This window comes from Engystomops pustulosus, chromosome 11, assembly GCF_040894005.1.
Source record: "Engystomops pustulosus chromosome 11, aEngPut4.maternal, whole genome shotgun sequence".
Taxonomy (NCBI): Eukaryota; Metazoa; Chordata; class Amphibia; order Anura; family Leptodactylidae; genus Engystomops; species Engystomops pustulosus.
In genome coordinates, this window is record NC_092421.1 from 48,136,618 (window position 1) to 48,151,885 (window position 15,268).

A 15,268-nucleotide genomic window follows, 5' to 3' on the forward strand; every position below is an offset into this window, starting at 1 on the left:
CTCTGCCCAGAACATCCCACCCACTTCCTAAAGTGCATGCTTAACCCTTTTTATGCCTGACTAAAGACTATGGACACCAACAGTCCGTGTGTACCCTTCTTATACAGTCGGGTACACTCCACTCCACTCACACAGCACACACTCCACTCCACTCACACAGCACACACTCCACTCACAGCACACACTACACTCCAGTACACTCACAGCACACACTACACTCCAGTACACTCACAGCACACACTACACTCCAGTACACTCACAGCACACACTACACTCCACTACACTCACACAGCACACACTACACTACACTCACACAGCACACACTCCACTACACTCACACAGCACACACTCCACTACACTCACACAGCACACACTCCACACCACTACACTCACACACTCCACTACATTCACACAGCACACACTCCACTACACTCACACAGCACACACAGAACACTGCACACACTCACCCGGCCTTGCTCTTAAGTCCCGACATAAACGCAGGCAGCTGCGGGCAGGTAGAGATGGAGCAGGACAGGGAGCAGCAGCCCCATTGTCCACAGGTCTCCCGGGGCCTGCGCTCTCGCTCCGGAGAGCTGATGACACGGATCACTGTGTCACGTGTCCCGCTGAGCGGCCCGGCGCGCTACAGGGAATAATTACCAAGCGTAACTTTACGCATGGCAATTATTTTGGGGGGTAATGGCGCCTCATCACGCGTGGTGAGGCGTTAATGCGACCTCTGGTTACATGTATTGTACTGTGTGTGTGTGCAGTGTCAGTGTGTTACATGTATTGTACTGTGTGTGTGTGCAGTGTCAGTGTGTTACATGTATTGTACTGTGTGTGTGTGCAGTGTCAGTGTGTTACATGTATTGTACTGTGTGTGTGTGCAGTGTCAGTGTGTTACATGTATTGTACTGTGTGTGTGTGCAGTGTCAGTGTGTTACATGTATTGTACTGTGTGTGTGCAGTGTCAGTGTTTTACATGTATTGTACTGTGTGTGTGCAGTGTCAGTGTGTTACATGTATTGTACTGTGTGTGTGCAGTGTCAGTGTGTTACATGTATTGTACTGTGTGTGTGTGCAGTGTCAGTGTTTTACATGTATTGTACTGTGTGTGTGTGTGCAGTGTCAGTGTTTTACATGTATTGTACTGTGTGTGTGCAGTGTCAGTGTGGTACATGTATTGTACTGTGTTTGTGTGCAGTGTCAGTGTGTTACATGTATTGTACCGTGTGTGTGTGCAGTGTCAGTGTGTTACATGTATTGTACCGTGTGTGTGTGCAGTGTCAGTGTGTTACATGTATTGTACTGTGTGTGCAGTGTGTTACATGTATTGTACCGTGTGTGTGTGCAGTGTCAGTGTGTTACATGTATTGTACCGTGTGTGTGTGCAGTGTCAGTGTGTTACATGTATTGTACCGTGTGTGTGTGCAGTGTCAGTGTGTTACATGTATTGTACCGTGTGTGTGTGCAGTGTCAGTGTGTTACATGTATTGTACTGTGTGTGTGCAGTGTCAGTGTGTTACATGTATTGTACCGTGTGTGTGTGCAGTGTCAGTGTGTTACATGTATTGTACTGTGTGTGTGCAGTGTCAGTGTGTTACATGTATTGTACCGTGTGTGTGTGCAGTGTCAGTGTGTTACATGTATTGTACCGTGTGTGTGTGCAGTGTCAGTGTGTTACATGTATTGTACCGTGTGTGTGTGTGCAGTGTCAGTGTGTTACATGTATTGCACTGTGTGTGCAGTGTCAGTGTGTTACATGTATTGTACTGTGTGTGCAGTGTGTCACATGTATTGTACTGTGTGTGTGCAGTGTCAGTGTGTTACATGTATTGTACCGTGTGTGTGTGCAGTGTCAGTGTGTCTCATGTATTGTACTGTGTGTGCAGTGTCAGTGTGTCTCATGTATTGTACTGTGTGTAGTGTCAGTGTGTAACATGTATTGTCCGGGTTTAAAAGAAAATATATAACCAGCTAGGGGAGGCCAAGAAAACAAAAAAGACCGTATGCTTACCTCTGCCGGGGCTCCTTATGTACTGCGTTGTCGTTGGTGCTGTTCCTCTGTTTTTTTTACAAAGGCAACCGCTTAAATCCAACAACTTCTGGACACCAGCAGCAGTGGTCGGGTGGCCGTTCACTGCCTCTGTAAACAAACAGAGGCACGACAACGATGGGAGATGGCGCAGGACAACGGGAGTGCCGGCAAAGGTAAGCATATGTTCTTTTTTGTTTTTTTAGCCCCCCCCCCCCCCCCCGGTTATATATTTTTGTTTAAACCTGGACAACCCCTTGAATTCAACAGATTTTGTGTGTGTTAACAATTCAAAGGCAATGTGCTTACAGGAGTATCTTTTCTAGAGCAAGGTTACAAAATGTACACACATTATAATCATGTTTCCAAGAGAAAAAAGAAACAGAAAAACAAATCAAAGTTTTTATTTTCAAGAGAAATATAAGATGCAATGTAAACATAAAGACATAAAAAAGACAAATCCTATCTTACAGTTTCCAATTTAATAAAATTTTGAAAGGGTTCATAGTGACCACTATCGGCAGGGGACTTCATTACCATAAAGTAATAATACATACATTACTATCTGGAATTGGGATATTTTATCTCTTTGCCACAAATGTTAAGCTGCTTCCATATAGATAATAATACAATATATGAGTAATTTTTTTTTTCAATTGGATATATTTTTATCCAATTTTTTTTTTTATAAGAAAAATACAAACTTAAATGTGAAAGACAGATATCTCTTCAACTAATAAGAGATGTTGCAAATGATTTATTACTTTAATACAATTTTACATAACACTTTAAATGTTGGACATGGTCAACACCAAAAGTGGTCAAATAATCCAAACTGATTTACAGCAATTTAATAAATTGGTTTAATTTTTGAAAATTGATAGATGTGTTTTCTGATGTAGAAGTTTCAGTTATGCAGGATTTTAGGATTTTTCTTCCAAACAATGACGAACAGTCCTTGTTGACTCCACATACACCTTATGGGCTAACAATTGGCAAAAACAACTTTTTGCAACATAGTAACACTTAGCCGGCAAATGGTGCACATAATTTGGCACATTGAAAAAAAGTCAAAGGTCAAGAAATTATATCCATGAGGTAACCAATAATGGTTGGTATGAGGGTATACATTACACTTACTAGCAAACACAAAATAAAACAAACAAAAAGAAATACCTTTTATAAATATTTGCATTTTCTATCTTGCTTTGGGGTTCCAAGTTCATAATTTTCCCATCTAGACTTGGTTTTATCCAAGTCAACAAAAGAAACCTACTGATATCCAATAAAACCTTCAAATAAGGCCACATGCACACGAATAAGTGGCACATCTATCGTTGGTGAATTAGCATCACTCACATGGCAGTGACAATAGAAACTGGAATATGCTTTGCTCTATATTTTGCGGCCCAGGCATTCGGATCACGCACACGGCAAAGGAATGCACTGCCGTGGGTAAGAACCCATAGAAAGAAATGGGCACGTGAGCTAGCCACTGAAAAAAACCTGCAAGAACACAGCCCAAAACAGCAGGCAGTGCATGAGGCCTGAACTTTTTTTTATGAACGTTACCTACACTTTCCCTACTCTACTATTAAAGTTCCCATTTTGTTCTGGGAAGATACCCTGTCTTTGCAAAACTCTCTTTGGGAAACATGTATCTAGGGTCTCTCGTGTTATACTGTCTGGACCATCTGTTAAAACAACAGTGCGGAAGAACCATTAGACTGGTCACTCAGTCTTCAAAAAGATGGCTGTAAGAATCTCAAAAATTACAGGAGTTCTACTACTCAGACAACCTTCTCCAAATCTGAGGTACAGTATATCACAGCACAAGGATACAAATAATAAAGAGTTCACTTTACTTTTTGAATAAATTACTTTTTTTATTTGCTAAACCGGTACAGACAAGTCACCAATTTTTCGTAACCCACATGACTTTCCTTCTCAAGTTCCTTCAAAATCTTTCACACACAACCTTTCTGGCCCTTCTCGTAAATGGCTTGTTAAACACTCAATATCACACTCCACAGAAGCAAACTCTTAGCAACAAACCCGCACATACAGAAACTTTACTATACAACAATGCAACATTCTTCATCTTTCCGAAACTCTCTTGACCTCTTTTCTTTACCAATTTAAGCAAAATAATTTTTTATCTGCAACCGACCTGGCATAATAATAACCATGTTTTACAAATTATAAACTACCCCTTTGAGCATGTAGTCCATCAGTCAATGGTAAGTTTCAGAAATGGTTAATCAAGCTTTGAAGGGATATTTAGTATTTGCATTACCACTACATCGAATCAACTACCAAAGATAGCTGAGCACTGTGCTTGACTATCTCCATCAGTTCCATAGACAGTGAACTGAGAAATGTGACCTTGTTGGACTAGTTTTTTGAAAATGACAGAATCGGGGAATGTACACATTGGATATAACACAAATAGTAATTATGCAAAGCTACAGTAATACAGAAAAAAAACTGAAAACAGTAACGACACCCCCTGCACCAGAGATAAAGTTACCCCAATCACTGCTGTTTATTGTACATAAAAAAGTAGACTCAATCTTTTTAATTTAGGACAAAGTGTGACAAAGTTTATAAAAATGTTTTATCACCCATAGTTTATAGGATTGCTGTTTTTATGCAGTACATAATTTCACCTTTATGGTGGGCTCATAGATTGCATTATAATATTTTACATGAAGCAGATTTGACGGCAAATATAAAATTGGAGAAATCCAGTAAATGACCCTATTAGAGATTAAGGAATATGGACGTGTTACTGCGAGTTACTTCATATATCGGTCCTCCACAGATACTTTAGGTTGGCCATTCATGTAGACATCTATAGCTTGTTCTGATGACTTCGATGGCACCTTTCTCCAATGACCCATACCGAGGTACAATCGGTCTAACCAAATGTGCATGTGTTCAGAATGGAAAGAGGACAGTAGCCTACTGTTAGATGTCTATCTATCTAGCCAAGAACCAAGAATCGGTAAGGTGCCACTGGGAGACTTCCATACACATTATATAGTGGTTCAGACTTTTGACAACTTTTTCATATTGAGTATGAGAATGGCCAGCTTTATAGAGCTCCCAAAATGAAGTAAACCTTTCAAGAAACACAAGTTATCCCATTAATCTTGAGTTTCCCCTTTGTAAATTCTCCAGTTATCTTGTTAATTTTTTGGAAAATTCAACACTTGACTTCTAGTGAACCCTTGTATTTTTTTGCCAATTTTATCTTTGAGGCTCTCAAAACATTTTTGCAGTGTCCAAGTGTCTGTTTTTCAGACCCGTAACACTAGCATTTCCGTTGCTGCAGTTATAACTAGCCCCAAAATTATTTTTTTTTTCAAAATTGGTCCATTATTACCTTATCTAGATGTTCATTATTATTTATGATCTTACAATAAGAGGGTATGGATAGTTATCACTGCACCAAGGAATCTGTTAACAGGAAGCTCAACTCAGGACAGTGGTGGCTGAAGCTGTTCAATATAGATTTGTTGAAGCCAGTTTGAAGCTAATAATAAAAATTTTATATTAACTGCACTCAAATTAAAACCTGCTTAACTGTATTGCACATAAAAAATATTATTTGGGACCAGCCCAGTGCAAGTTCTAGAAAAAAACAAAAAAAAAAACAAAACAATCATAATAAATGTAAAAATTTGAGGACACAGAGATGAAAGGTGATTCTGTGTCTCCCTCCAGGTGAAAAACTAACCAAAAAGGTGACGTACTGTTTCAAATACAAATATTAAAAAATAAAAATTTACAATAAAAAAAATGGAGGTGCTGCTAAACAAAAATATACAAAAAGCTAAAAACATGAATGACTGTTAATATAACAGTCAACTGAAAATACATAATGTAAAAAAAAAACATCTTTACGAGGGAGAAATGCAAAACTATTCTCAATTTAACAAGCAATGTGCAAAAATAACATCAGCTGCCTGATTTTATCAGTTTATTGAGTGGATAAAAACTGAGTGGTGCCATTAAAAAAAAACATATAAATATCCCTCGTTGCTAGCAGCAAAGCTCCAGTAGATAAATATAATGCTCTGATTTTGAGATTTTAGTTTTTGCTTCATGCAAAGCGTTTTCCCTGAATTGAGGTTGCAACGCTGCAACTACTTTGCGTAAAAAAATTTTTTTTAAGTGTTCCTGATATTATCAGAACATGAGTATTACTTCGTATCCAATATAAAATACACAGTACCGACAGGAAGATCTCACTGTGCACCGTGATCCCCTCTGCAAAGATGGGGCTAAATACAATGCAAACAGCCTCTTCCATGACTTTGAGCACCGAAACCTACCCGGTCATACACACTGGTCTGGATCAGAGTTTCCTGAGTGCGTGTTTTGTATAGGAATTTCACACTGTGCACACCACTCCAAGAGGTAAGTTGACTCAGCAGCGAGCATGCTCTTTGGAACAAACTACTATATATATATATATATATATATATATATATATATATATATATATATGTGTGTGTGTGTTCCATTAAAACAATCACTGCTTAAAGAGGAATTACCAGAAGGTCCATATACCCCATATAATTATTGAGTTTTGAGGTCACCTTTAAGAAAAGTTTTTCTGTTTGCATCCCCGTAACTGCATTTTCTGTCCTGAGCTTTGAAAAAAAAATCAACTATCTTGATCTAATTTCTTATCTTCGATGGATTGTTTAGTCTCTCACTGATCCAGTGACAGGAAGTGCTGTGACGGAGGCGTCATCATCATGTAAACACAACATCTAATGACATATAGAACATCCGGTAGTCCTTCTTTTATCAAATACCTCTTTGAAAACAGAAGTCCTGGATGAGAAGCCTGTAATAATTTTTTTTCTATATTGCACATATCCTTTAAATGGATTTTTTTTTAAAAGTTTTAGGTGAGAAAATATTAAACACTGATTTAACAGAAAAAAAAAAAACCTGAAGCCGATAACAAAAGTAAAATTATGTTAACAATGGCTACATACAATAAAATATTGGTTACTATATAAAGATACATACACGGCTGTTACACGCCCTGTGAATTCCCTTGTGTGTAATATGCCATTGAAGCCTAGTTAATATTTTTTTAATTATTAAAGCATAAGATATATAAATATATATTTTACTAAAAAAATATGTAGCTCTACAATTGCAAAAAAAGGGATTTTGAACGTTATATAAATGCCGTCGTCTTTCTAATAATCTGTATGAAGTGAATATTAGCAGATGGTAAGAGTCAGGTTACCTGTTGGTCCTTAGGCTCTGTTTTTGGATGGCACAACAAAAGTCTGTGTATTTTGGGATAATTTGTAAAGAATACACGACATGGACTTATAGTTTTGGTGTTATAAGCTAACTACAGTTGACACATAAGTGGAAATAGAGAAGCAGATTCCATATTTTACGTCAATGATGTTAGATATTATCTTTCCTCAACTAAAACGCATTGACAGAAAATATCACCAAATATCTTGCCGATGGTGGATAATACATTTCAATAGACAAATAGGTTTGGTTTAGCCCCTCCTCAAACTGGGAAAGAAATGCCCACTTCCAGGGTAGCATCCCAAATCAATGTCCTACGGGATCAATAAAGTTGTATTGCATTGTATTAGACGTGGCCAATTTCCAAGAATTGTCCAAGAAAGTCCCTTCAAACTTGAGAAAGTTGTCTAGTATAAAGAGATCCCCTTATGGAAATCTCCCTCTGATGCATTATATATAAAGCAGCATCGCTGGCAGAACCCGCTTTGCACCTTGATGCAGGATCTGTTTTTGTAATGTTATTTATAGTCTCCTCTTCATAGAAAAAATTATGTTAAGATGCTAATGAGCTGCAGGTACTCCAGGGGGGCGTTGCCAGAGCCCCACTGGGACCTGGCTGCACAGGAAATTACACGCCTCCCCCCATCATTAGCATTTATTTAAAACATAATTTTTAGGAAAAGGAGCCACAAAAAATTATTACAAACCAGATCAAGCATCAGGGTGTAAGGAGGATTATGTCAGTGTCGCTGCTATATGTATCAATCAGATGATAGATTTCCTTTAATTATGCAACAGACTGGTTTTACATGGCATCACTATTGACTGCAGATGGATCTACTCATCAGCACAAGTTACCATTTTTTGCACCAGCAGCATTTAAATAGGTTTTTATGTGTAATGAGAATGATCCATAGAAAAGCTCCTCAGTGGATATCTAACAGAAGGGACTGGCATCAGCTGACTTAAGCAGAAACTGGAATCAACCAGAACTCCATACTCTGAGTAGTGGCCGAGTCAAGCAACTTCAGCTCAGATCCTATCAAATGACTGGGGCTAAGATGCAGTAACACAACACGGGCGATATCCTGATGCCAGTGTTGAAGGCACCAAAGTTTAGGACTCAAGCATTGATCTGATTTTAATAACATTTCCTATGGAGTGGTCATTATAATGAATATGAATCATGATGTTGTTTAGATGTCATTCATGCAAAGGCAACGCCATGGAAAATGTGGTTTAGCACTTAAGAAAACTTAAGAGATAGTAACCCAACTCTTACACAAAGAAAATGTAATCTGACCGATAAGTAGAATTCATGCAGGATTAAAGTTAAAAAAAAAAAAATTAAACCAAAGCTATAATCAGGCATTTTATAACTGTCAATAATGAAATCAGAAGTGCTCATTATGAAAAGAAATTGCAGCATACAGCAAAAACATTACTTATTTTTGTTTTAGTTGTAGAGTGAAACCACTAGAGGGCCTCCCCCAACAGTCCTAGACCTAAGTCTATCCATTTGTTACGTGCTAAAGGGATTGGCAGAGTTTTCTACTGGAAATTAGTTAGGAAATATATATCCTGAACATCAGACAGAAGGCTCTTGCCTTTTTGCATTATACCAAAGATGTTCTATTATCGAAGGTCAAGATTTTATTGTCGTATCCTGCAAAGATTTAAAGGTAACCTATGATTATGAAAACGTAACCCAATAAACTACAGGAAGCATATAACAGGATCAGAATAGACCGATATAGCATAACCTATTATTGTTTTATAATGGTGTTGGTGAATTGGGCTTCATTTCACATAATTTAGGTATATGAGTCCAGTGGGAGGTTTTATGAAGTGATTGACATCCTTCACTGTATAAGCACCTATCAGTTGTCTATTACTAAAATGAACTGCCTACTGCCTAGGCCACAAATAATTGAAGATTGGGACTGTTCAGCCCCTCCTGCACTATAACATGCTGCCAGCAGAGAGGACACTATGTACAATCTGTTCCTCTCCTCCTGCTCTATAACTGCCTGCAAATCAGACAGCATATTCAATTGCAAGCACTGTATCAGCTAAAGGTTTTCTCAGTTCATTGTAGCAATAGTTGTACGTCCCAAACCCAAGTATTTATCACCCTACAACCTATTGAGAGGAAGGTTTGTTTAATTTACATTCCATTTTCTAGACTACAAAAACTAAGGTGAAGTCCCAATATCAAATATAGAGTAAGGTCTTGTAATGAGAAGCCTTCACAATTGTCACAAAGGCATTGGCAAATTCTCCAATGAATGGATTGTTCCTAATATCTCAAAAATTTCTAAGAGATTAAAGTCTTTCAACATTTTTCTTGCCACCAACGATGCAGGAGCCTTCGATCCTCAGAGGCAAACCATGCAGCTATTATGGGGGTAAGAAGAGAGGCACACTAGTCACATGACCTCTGCTTTGTCCTCCCCTGAGGTACCAGGATCATGGGGTTAAGAATAATGGGCTCAAAGCGGGTCAAACTCTTCTATCTTGGCTGGTAAAACTTGTTTTTTTAATCTTTGCTGTGGGGACAATCTGTGGGGTTTTTCTATGCATAATTTGCACTGGCAGAAGGAAATATTATAGGATTTACATCTCCTCTATAGAAGAATTGTAAAATTACAAAAAGGTAGCCCATTACAGGTGAAGGCATTACAGCTGTAAGTTTTGGTGATGGGTAAAAAGTGGTATATATATATATATATATTGAACAATCCAACAATTTGATATATGGCCACTATAAAAGTATAAGGTAAACCTCAAAGTACATAAAGCCATCTGATCTTGCCAAGTTCATTGTAACAGCCACATAAATTTGCAAAGCCATAGATTCCTCTAGTAATATTGGCTTAACAGCTATAAATAATTATAAATAACCTCTTATATATAAATTAATAGATGAGTTGATGTATGTTCTGCATGGCCTGCACTTTTCCATAATGCACTCAAATGTAAAACAAGTTAAAGTGCATCTGTTTCCAATAATGAACCACTTCTTTATCCTTATTGATAACGCAATCATAGTTCTAATATTAATAACCACTAAAATCATTGCAATTATTAGTACTGCAGTCAAGCAGGTAATCTATGTATATTCTATGTAATACTGTCCAGCAGAACTATATAGAGCTTCTAACAAAAAAAACAAAAACAACAAAATAACAAAGCCATTAAAATTCATATAACCGGTTAGGAAGTTAATGTAAGAAGACGGATGATCATTATAGACAGAAATTCTATCCTAGCTGAAAATATTCAGTATTTTTTTTCCTTAAAAGGTAACACCTCTTCCAAAAATTTCTAACAGAAACCGTATTATAGAGGGATTAATTATGAAAAACACAGTAAACCTCACATATCAAAGACCATTTTACCAGGAAAGTTTAGAAAAAAGCAACACTGGATTTGGATTACCGTAGTCACCATACAGTGGAGATGGAAACTCCCTTTAATATACATAAAGAACTCACAACAAAGTCCCCTTTAAATTTAAAGGTACAGAACCTTCACGGGTCTCCTACAGGTCTCCCACAACTAAATATTTTTCCCTATGTATATAACTAAAGTTTTACATTTCCATATGGCTCCAAATCATATGAAAATGGCTTAGAAGTTTTTTCTGCGTTGTTCAATGACATACGTATACCATATACTAGAGACTCTGATGGATGTAATTAATTATATTAATACAGAAGATCTACTGTAGTACAGTTAATAAAGATTACTGTGCATAGTAGTACAGTATACGATAAGATAACGCTGCTGATCTGGACACAAAGAGAAAATCCCAGAATCAAAAATTCCCCAAAGGACTTAATTCCTTTGTAGCACAGAAAATGTACACACAAATACAATATTAGAACACACAATATATTTGCAATAATGTATTACTTTTAAGTGTGCACTTTGACAAACATTGCCTAGTTGTTTGCCTTTGGAGTATGGTTTCCAAGAGGTATTGTATGAGAGGATGGTCTGTATGTCTGGCACAGCCAATGCTCTTCCTCCTCATGGTGTGCATTCCCATAATGCACCAGTAGGAGGTACTGTACAACTTGGAAGTGTCCTACACTTACGAAGTGGTGGCAACATTACAGAGTTGCCCGTTCTCCTAAATTCTCCCATCTATGTATATTCCTTGCATTGTTCTAATTTTTTTTCTCCTTTACCACGTTTCAGTCACGTGTTCCTGATTATAATAAAATAATTAAAAGAAAAACACTTTAAAAAATAATTATTACAAAAAGACAATATTTACAACACGTCAAATTGCAGAGAGCGAATCGATTGTTATGTAAACAAGACGTCTGAGGACAAATGGAAAAAAATTCTCACTGTAGACCGATATGTTTTCCAATAGTGATCGGAAGAGGGCACAATGGTGAATATATTATATACAGGTCAATAGAAGCACCCAATATGCCTCACTTAAAGGACCTCTAAACAAACTACAAAGCAATCTGACTCACTACATTCAAAATCTCAATAGTTTTCAAGAACGTGAAATGCAAAAAGTGGCTGGTCAAAATATCTTTCAGCGGGATTAGTAAAGAACGTGACTTCCCTGATCATGAACGTATATATCTCATACATATTATTTTACATATATACAACACTGACCATGACATAAAATCATCCATATCTTAAGTTTAGTGGCATTTAAAGGGGTGCTATACCTTTTTGTAAATATGTCTAAATTAACAGAGATAAAGGAGTTTTCTATGATCAGAAAGGAGTAAATTTATTAAACTAAAAACAGCTCCATGTTGGTTAATATTATAGTTCAATCCAATTCACCTGGATAAAGATCATAGACAGAAATGACGATGTTCCTTATACTTTACATCTTAAAAATCATGCCCCAAACAGTTTAACTTTTTTTTAAAAAAATTTGCACTAGGTATAGCACCCCTTTAAGAAACAGGGCCAGTTACTTTTACATAAAGTGGCTTAGACATTAGGTACTTTCTGTAAATCTTGAACATCAATTTGTTGAAAATATTAAAAGAAAAGGAATTCTGCCATGTAAACAGACAACGACTTTAAGAAAAAAAACAACTTGGGTTTGGTTTTACATACAATGACATTAAACCGATAGAGATAAACATAAACATGCACCAGCCAAAAATAAACACAAATTTGGAGATGGGATATAAAGTAAAAAAACGGATAGAAACATTTAATTACAACATCTGGCATTCCTTGAGTTACAAAACTATTTTCAGACACTAAACAGTGTCTATTCTTTGTTGGCAAATAGATGAGAGGTCAGGGAGAAGCGACACATACATAGTATTTTGCAGACCATGCCAGGAGTAGTTCCCTGGATTTTTGGGACATTTCTAGTGTTCCAGATAGTGAAGTAAAGGCACACAAACATGGTTTTCATTTTAACTGCTCAATCATCATAATCGGATGTTATACTTTTACACAAGGATTATTCCTTCTTTAATATCCATTTTCTAGATGCAGGAAAATTAGTCCCTCGACTTGTGAAGTACATGGATACGCAGTCTAATCTTTAAATTAATAAAATATCACAAAAGTGTCTATATTAAAATATATCCACAAAAAGGACCATCAGTTCTTCTTCTCTAAATAATTTGATGGCACCCATCCTTTAAATGGTTTTGCGCTGTCAAGAACATGGCAATACCACCAGCCATTTGGGTTTTTCTCCAACACTTCCATAGAAACGCCTTCTTGAAATCCAACAGTTTCCTCGTCTCCATCATAGTCCGCAATAGAGATGTATATATCTTTAAGGTTGTTGTGGATAAATTGGGACTTCTCAATAGGTTTTGGTCGAACAGTAGATACTGGGATACCATTTCTTTGAGGAGATCTAGCAGATGTTTCCACTTGAGTTGTGTCCGCTTCACTTTTAACAGTAGGTTTAAATTTTGATTCGTTTACCTGAGAGCGGACAGTGTTAAAGGAGGAATTTCTGCGTACAGACCGCATGTGATCGGTAGCAGACAGAGATTCATTTCTACGTAAATGGCAAGCGATGTTGTTTTCCTTCGGTGCTGGGGAAACAAATACAGACTGGGGTCTTACCACAATTTGTTTTACTCCATTTCTTAACTTAACCACATTGCTATTTTGCCCTGCAGGTTTTGAGAAGCCTCCAGGGGGTCTTGAGGGAACTGGAGGTGTTGTTCTTTTACTTTGGTTAATTGTATTTAATGCTTGCACTCTTTTTTCTATCTTTTCCAGGCTGTTTGACTTATTTTCATTCTTTTTACATTTCGTGGATTCAGGCTCAGATGCGGAGGTTTCCTGTTGCTTATTATCCACTTGTTCCAAGTAATGTGATGGTGCCCACCCTTCTGAATCTTTGTATCTTATAAACCACCAACCACTTTGCTGTTTCTCTAAGACTTCTACTCTTGCTCCTGTCGGAAAGCTAATTTCTGTATCCATAACTTTTTGATAGGAACTTGTGGCAGTATAGAATATTTTCTCATTACTTTCCTCAGATCTGTCTTTATTACTTGGACATATAAATGAGGAACCTGAAGGATTATCTACAGAGCTTCTTCTTGTTGGACTTTCAATATCCTCTGATGCACTCTTTGGAAGATTTTCAGATTCTTCACTCTTAGAACCTTTAAGTCCACTTCGTAACTGTCCTGTTGGCCTTAGTTGCCTTCGCAAAGTGCTAATGTCCATTTTTTCCTGGCTTTGAGATTCGGTTTTACTTATAAAGGGTTTTGGTCTAACGGATGGCTTTGCTTTGGTCAAAGCAACACCACTGGGTTTTGGTTCAGGATCTTTCTTTGACCCAACCTTTTGCACTGACCGTAAACCAACATCAGATACAGACCTGGGCTTTTTCTCTTCATTTGTTGAGAAGGAAACATTTTTTGGTGTTTCTTGCTGGACAGTTCTTTCCGATTTATATTTTAAGAGGGGTGGTTTAGATGGTGTTCCAGAAGGAGAGTTTCTTGGCACTAATGATGAACTCTTCAGTGAATCAGTATCTCCACTTGACTCTCTACTTGATTCTTTGTTTGATACAGTGTCCTCCAAAAATGGCCGGAAACCATCATTTTCATAGATGGTTTCTTCTTCATTGTTGACATTTTCATGAGATTCTCCTACTTGAAACTTTGCTCTTTGTAGCGATGAAACCGGTGAAGATTTGGAGGGCTGGAACATACTTTCTACAATTTCATCAGAAAAATTAGTTTGAGAAAAGGAGTCATTCATGTCAGATTGTGGATCATAGCCAAAAGCTGGAACATCATATTCTGGCTCCTCATATATTTGCTTTGCTGGCGAATCTTTGGAATCAACAGAGCAGCTATAGCGGGTTGATAAGATTTCTTCTGCATCTTTAGGTTTAGTAGGTGGTGCAGGAGGAGGGACCTTTGGTCTTGTTAATGTGCTTGTCCTCCTGTTTAGGTTTGGTTTCTTTCTTTTATCAATATATGAAGATGGGGCCCATCCTTCCTTCTCGCCAATCTGTACATACCACCATCCACCAGAATTCTTTTCAATGACCTGTAAGAACATAAAATAACTAGTTTTAGGTTTTAACAATTCTTTCAATTTCTTCCTGATTCGTGTACATCACATTTAGTTCTAAAAACATAATTATAGTCAAACTTGAAATAACTCCTTAACACTGTGTAGCATAGTACATTACGACAAATGGTTGAAAATTTTAAAATACAATAGATTCTATTTTCATTATGATGCTTAACAATTTGTATTATTATGGCAACAATTAACACTGAATTACAGTAATCTAGTGCCAAACAATTATGTGTGGTATGGTGTGTATTGTATAGTATACAATACATTTATGCACTCTCTTCTATGTCAATCCTACATGCCTTAGTCCAAAGAATATTGGATAATGGTTTTGGTTTAAGTGTCAAATTTGAGGTCATGCCCTCC

General features: G+C 37.2%; 1 protein-coding gene across 9 annotated transcripts in view; it reads right to left on the bottom strand.

Moving 5' to 3' along the window:
- Positions 1-2,421: 2,421 nt before the first annotated feature.
- Positions 2,422-15,268, bottom strand: part of SH3PXD2A (SH3 and PX domains 2A) — a 168,539-nt gene continuing 155,692 nt past the window's right edge. For all 9 annotated transcript variants that reach the window (XM_072129540.1, XM_072129541.1, XM_072129534.1 and 6 more), the window contains one exon: positions 2,422-14,869. In XM_072129540.1, the coding sequence (XP_071985641.1) occupies positions 12,941-14,869 (1,929 nt within the window). In that variant the 3' untranslated portion in view covers positions 2,422-12,940. The remainder of the gene's footprint in view (positions 14,870-15,268) is intronic.